The sequence below is a fragment of the Girardinichthys multiradiatus genome, chromosome 10, assembly GCF_021462225.1.
Source record: "Girardinichthys multiradiatus isolate DD_20200921_A chromosome 10, DD_fGirMul_XY1, whole genome shotgun sequence".
Classification (NCBI taxonomy): Eukaryota; Metazoa; Chordata; class Actinopteri; order Cyprinodontiformes; family Goodeidae; genus Girardinichthys; species Girardinichthys multiradiatus.
In genome coordinates this window covers 13,593,324-13,599,323 of record NC_061803.1, presented here as the reverse complement: position 1 = coordinate 13,599,323, position 6,000 = coordinate 13,593,324, and the positions used below count along the sequence as shown (strand labels likewise).

Here is a 6,000-nt window from a genome sequence, read left to right as displayed (position 1 = left end):
ACCTGGAGGAAGAGTAACTCTTTTGAAGGCAGGTAGAAGGCGTTGCAGGACTGAGAGGTGCTGGAAAGGGCATGTCCAAACAGACTTTAGTCCCTGAGTGATGGGGCACGGGAAAAGGTAACGGGACACTTTGGCCTTGCTCTGATGTCAACACGGTCATGTGAATCACAGCTGTGAGCGGGTAAGAAGGTCCAGGGGACAATAGCAGGATCTGTTTGAGCTTTCACAGAATCAACAAGCTTTGTCGCTGTCACTGCAATTCGGTAGCAGTGGATGTGTGTGTTTTTCACCTTTTAAAGTGCAACAAAAAGATGAGAAGTTAATCTTTATCTTTCATCACAGATTTTTTTAAGCTGGAAAGTCACATTGTAAAGATCAGATATAGGACAGAAATGTAGAGGGCTCCTTCTTCTCAGTGCTCTAACCTGATGAGAAAAGCTAAAGTTGTTGCCTTCAGCTAGATTTATTTAGCATGTTCCTGAAGCCTGATATTACCCTGAATTAACAAAGTCAGGTCTGATCATTGTCCTGTTGGAGAACCTGACTGTGTCCAAGTTCCAGCCATATAGATGTTGATTGAAGATGAAAAAAATAGTCAGTTCTCTGCCTATATTCTTCCACTCGCTTTGTGTGAAAAACCAATAACAATGGCAGCTAAACAGTCCCACAGCATGATGCCACCACCTCCATGCTTAGCTGTCGGCACAATATCCTATGATTTGAAAGCCTCACCTTAACTCCTCCAAACATTGTTCTTGTCATTGGCAGGCTTAAGCCTTGGTGGTTCCTAGCTTGTTCCTTGTCATCCTATCCATTTATTTTTCATCTGAGGCTAGCAGTTGGGGTCTTCTCTCAGAACTTGGCAAAGACGTGAGGCATCCCAAATGTTGTACCTGTGCACAATTTTTTGAAGCAATGATCTTTGAGTCTAAAGTTTTGTAAAAAATTGCCTCCAGACGTTCTCAACTTTCTCAACAAAGTTCTCTAAGACCCTAATAGGCAAAATTTGCCACAACCTGCCTATTTATTTTATTTATTTGCTGTCAATATACATAAAGTGTCATCAGATGTTTGCACACACTCATTGGCATTGATGTTAGATACATTTTAGGCTTTTAGTTATTTATTTGAATTAAAAACAAAAAACAGGTTCACATCAATCTACAGTTTCAAAATGATACATACACAGGCTTAAATACATACATACAACCCCATGAATATTTGGTCCCTTAGAAAATTACTGAGAACCCAGACACCTTTTGTAGATATGAGCATTTCCTGGTTTAATTCTGGCAGAGTTCATTTAAACTGGTCTGTTTTCTGGCACATGCCTGGCTCGTTGGCATAGTCAACAAAATTCAATAAAGGTGAATCAATTTATTTTTGGAAACCCAGTTGTGTCCATGTTTTAACCATCCAACCCAAGCTGTCACACCCAGAAAAAAACTAATTGTTATAAGGTTCATTAACCACCCTAAATTAAGCATAGCATAAACTGGAAAATGCAGGAACATTATTGTCTCTATCCTAGGAAGAGAAGTTTAACCACAAGGACTGAGAGGGTGCCAACCAAAATTACGTCTTGAAGCTCGACTGAAATGTGCAGCTGTCCACAAGGACAAACCAAATGTCTTCTGGAGAAAAGTTTTATGGGCAGGCGCGAAAAAATTTGAGCTATTAAGAAAAGTCATGTGAGGCTTTCAAGCATGGTGGTAGTATAGTAGTATCATGTGGGGATCTGTTTTGTTGCCAGTGTTACTGGCAGTTCAGCTTTTACTCAGATCAAATACTTGTAATCTGGACACAACTGGGTGTTCCTGTAGGAAAATGATCCCAAACATACATCAAAACTGGTTTTGGAAGAGCCTTATTGGTGCCAACAATAACTTGTGGTTGCTAGGGAAGATAATGATAATCCTTGTGTAACACCTAGCAAAACAAACTGCTATGAAGAGTATTCCTAATTAGTAAACAGATATCCAGAGATGTCTCAGAAGTTACATTTGGCAGATGTTGACTTCTCCTTGCAATCGCATCATATCTCAGACAGAGGGCAGCAAACATCAGTGAATACCCATTTACCCTTTCAGTCCTAGTTGGCGCTTAACTTTCAGTTAAAGGATTAGATTTTGTTTTTGCTTATATGTTCTCTAAATTGTTTAAAATAAAATTGAAAGAAAGCTATGTGTAAAAATTACTTTTATTCAAAGTGATACACTAACTGGATACATATTACATGTTCAATAAGATTAAAGTTGCTAAGCTGGAATATTACTATTGCTATTGATGCTGATGTTTACTATGAAAAAGATGCCTTTACATGGTTCATGTATAAAATACATATTTTTTGAGGAATGTTATTTCATGTGAAATACGGCATAAGGCAGAACCAGTGATTAAAATGGTTTACTAAACTTTGGATAAATCAGATTAATTAACTTAAGACTGGAACGTAATAAAAATGTTCCTCTTAAAATGTCAAAGGTGAATTAAATTAACCAAATCCTGCACATTTTACAGCAAGCTAATGTGTGCATTCATTCTTTTCTGTACACAACCATGATCTGTTATGATCCATCACAAGTTTTTCCAGAAAGTCAGAAGGAATGTGTAAGTGTCACTATCTTGATTATCACTAGTACATCATGATTTCCTTGGGAGCATCTTCCGTGGGCCTCTCCTGTTCTCGTCTGTGTGTGTAGGCTGTGTGTTCGTAAAGGTAGATCAACAAGATAGCCCCCAGAGAGAGCACCATGTAAGGGATGACCAGGAAGTACCCGACCTGCATCTGTGACGTTTTGTTTGTCAGTAACACGGAAGCAATTATTTCAATGCTGGGAACCAATTCCTCTGCCATGGTGGTCACAGTGATGTTCAGCACAAATATGATGAGGACCAAAAGAGACAAACAAGCTGCAAAAAGAAAATTTTACATTCAGCTCAACTGCACATACAGATCATCCTGATCTAGTGCAGTGATTTACAAGATTTACTACAGACTCTCAATTGAACTTTGGTCTGGACTTTAAGAGGGCCATTTAAAAACAGAAATATGATTTTGTTGTAGCTCTGGCTTAACAGATTTTCTTCCAGGATTGCTCTATATTTGGCTCCACCCATCTTGCTGCTTACGAAAACCTTTCCTACAGTATAAAGCTGCTACCTCAATATTTCATCATGTCAATTGCTGTTAATTTAACACCTTACAGCATTCACATGCCCACAGTGTTCAGTTTTGGTCTTATCTCACCAGAACACCTTCTACCAACTTTAAACTGTACTTCTTATGGTTTTGTTTTAATAATGGCTTTCTTCTTGTCCTTCCTCCATAAAGAACAGACTAGCTCTCAGAATAGCTGTCCTGGTAACTGATTTTCCACCTGAGCTATGGATCTCTGCACCTCCCCCACAGATAGCATGGGTCTGTTTGCTGTTTCTCTGAATAATTATCTTTTTATGTTCATTGCATTTTTTTATTGGACTTTAAGCATTTTCTGTATAATAATAATAAGGTTCTAATTTTGAGTTTTAGACTTTAGTTGCTGTTTTCTTCTGTAGGACTCAGCTCCTGTTTTTTTGGAAGTCTGGTTCCTTTTGTGGGCCTTACTCCCTGTACTTCCTGTTGTCCCGTCACATTTCGGTTTGGTATTTTGTCATTATCTTGTTAGGTTCTGTTCTGTTTAGCTAGAGTGTAGTTTTCCAATTTTAGTTATGTTCAGCTTTTTCCTCCCATTAGATTTCCTAATCTAGTCTCATTGGCTCCACTCACAGCTCGCTTCTTTCTCAATTTTATTTAACCGGGAATGTCTCATTGAGATACTTGTATAATCTTGACCAGGGGTTTCTGGTCAGGATGAGCAGTTGAAGTTTCATTTATAAATACATAGACCAAAAACATAAAGTTAAGACAAACACTGTTATAACAATCAAATCAAATAAAACACTAAATACAAAAGGAAATCCAAAACCTAATTAAAAGAGTTCAGCTGAAGATGTCTTTAAAAGCTGTTATAATCTAACAGATACTAGACTGTACCTGGTTTAATCAATCACCTGTTTTCACTTCAAGGATCCAGCACCAGCATTTATATACCTACCCGTCACTATGACCCATTCTGCCTTTAGCTATGTCCTTGCCTGAAGATTTTTATTTATTAAAGTTTCACTTCCGCTCATCTCGGACTGCTTTCTGCCCATTACCTGTCCCGCCTGTATTATGGTCATCCCCGCTACCACACATTACAGAGGATCAAAGCTTGGGATTGGGTTTTTCATTTTATTTAGGGGTATAAGACTAAAGCTGTTAAATACAAATGCATTTTATACTTTTATTGTCGCACTCCTTCAGCTTCATGATTATTGACTATGAATATGAAATCCAAAGAAGATACACAGACACTTGTGGTGTATGAATATTATTGCAAGGTACCTCATTCTAGCACCACTCACCGCTGGTGGAGGAGCAGACATAAACCCCGATAGGCCCCATGAAGGTCTCGTAAGGATTACTGACGCTGTTGTAAAACGAGATGAGGATGCTGAGGACAGAACACAGCAAGCACAAGGCCAGCAGGCACACACACAGACCGTGGAGAATCATAGGAGTCTTTGTTATCCTTGACAACTCTATAAACACTGCAGAGAGACATAAAACATGAGACTAGTATTACATTTATAAATAAATCATATTATACAAGTACAAGTCCTGTGATGTATCAGTGTGTGAACAATACACAAAACGCTAACCGTGTAGAACCTTAATATAGGTTTGATTTTCCTTTGAAATCATAATCTTTTACAGAATAATGTGTTTTTCTTAGGTTTGCTATTCAATCTTAGGGGCCCATGTGTTGGGCAAATTGTCCTATGAATACTTACCCGAAAAGTATTTTAGACTCCCATAGCTGGGACAGCTGTCTCTTACTAGTAGTCCCTCGAAAAGGCCTATTGTGATAGCTGCACTCCCATTGTTGGTTCCAATTCCTGTGCAGTCCACAGTCGTTTTAGACCAATTTGTGGACATGGCATACCCAAGCAGAGCGGCAGATATGGCAGTTAGCAGCGCACTGAGAAGAAAATGCAGAGACTTCGTTCCAGATGGCATTTTCTGTTTTCCAGATGTTCCTGTTAAATCAAAATCCAAGCGTCTTTTCAGTTAATCACCTCTGATGCTTTTGAAAAGAAAAATGACTTTTTCCTGTTTTCTGTGGACACTATGCATGAGTTACTTCTCCTGGGTGGAGTGAAATGTGGACTCCGAGGTCATAAAATCTCCTTTTTATGACTGCAACCTTTGGAGTAACAAGAGGAAAGACAGAGGTGGTTGTCATAGTAGGGACAGTTTCACCCAAACATGATAAATTTGTTACGTTGGTGGAGAGCGTGTGAAGTAACAACCATATTGGCAGTTTCTATGTAAAAAAAGGATTCTTTATTAGGAATGAGGGAGACCATGCAGAGTCACTTTGACATTAGGAAATAAAACATTTTAAGCTAAAGTTTACTTCAAAGCCACTTTTATGGCTCTGTGTTTATAATCTTGCATTCAAAGTCCTGTTCTTATATTCCTCATAAATCAGATTAATTATTTACTTTAAAAAAAGTTACTGGAGGAGCAATGGTCCATGAATTATATGAATGTGTCACCAGTGAGGGCATTAAATCCATAATAGGTGGTGGCCATGATTACGTGATCACAGGTGCTGTAAAGGAACAATTATAGATTATTGTCTTCGTGTAGTCATGAAGACAAACAAACAACGACGTTGACAGAGAAAACTGATTTCCATGTCTTGTTTCGTACTTGGTTCGATTGGGAACCATCCAAGAGGAATTCCAGCAGGAAGTTTAACAGCAACATGAAACCAGGAAGGAGGAGAGTGCAATTTTTTTTCACCATCAGTGGTGATATGAAAGGTTAGGAGTACCTGGTTACACTGATAAAACAAATTGAATTTACCAGTAAAAACGATGTAACTATCAGATTACCTTTCTTTTTTT

The 6,000-nt window shown here is 38.4% G+C and overlaps 1 protein-coding gene across 1 annotated transcript; it reads right to left on the bottom strand.

Annotated features, from left to right (window-relative positions):
* Positions 1-1,105: 1,105 nt before the first annotated feature.
* LOC124874644 (clarin-3) lies at positions 1,106-5,253 on the bottom strand. The gene is made up of 3 exons (XM_047376081.1): positions 4,879-5,253; positions 4,450-4,635; positions 1,106-2,913 (listed from the first exon to the last, which is right to left on the bottom strand). Exons 1-3 carry the CDS (start codon positions 5,102-5,104, stop codon positions 2,636-2,638), a joined length of 690 nt encoding a protein of 229 aa, XP_047232037.1. The 5' UTR covers positions 5,105-5,253; the 3' UTR covers positions 1,106-2,635.
* Positions 5,254-6,000: the final 747 nt, after the last annotated feature.

Coding starts and splice junctions, on each gene's coding strand:
- LOC124874644 (XM_047376081.1), bottom strand. CDS start 5,104: ATGCCATCTGGAACGAAGTCTCTGCATTTTCTTCTCAGTGCGCTGCTA. Junction 4,636..4,878: donor GAGTCTAAAATACTTTTCGG/GTAAGTATTCAT, acceptor GTCTCTCTGCAG/TGTTTATAGAGTTGTCAAGG. Junction 2,914..4,449: donor TGTCTGCTCCTCCACCAGCG/GTGAGTGGTGCT, acceptor TTCTTTTTGCAG/CTTGTTTGTCTCTTTTGGTC.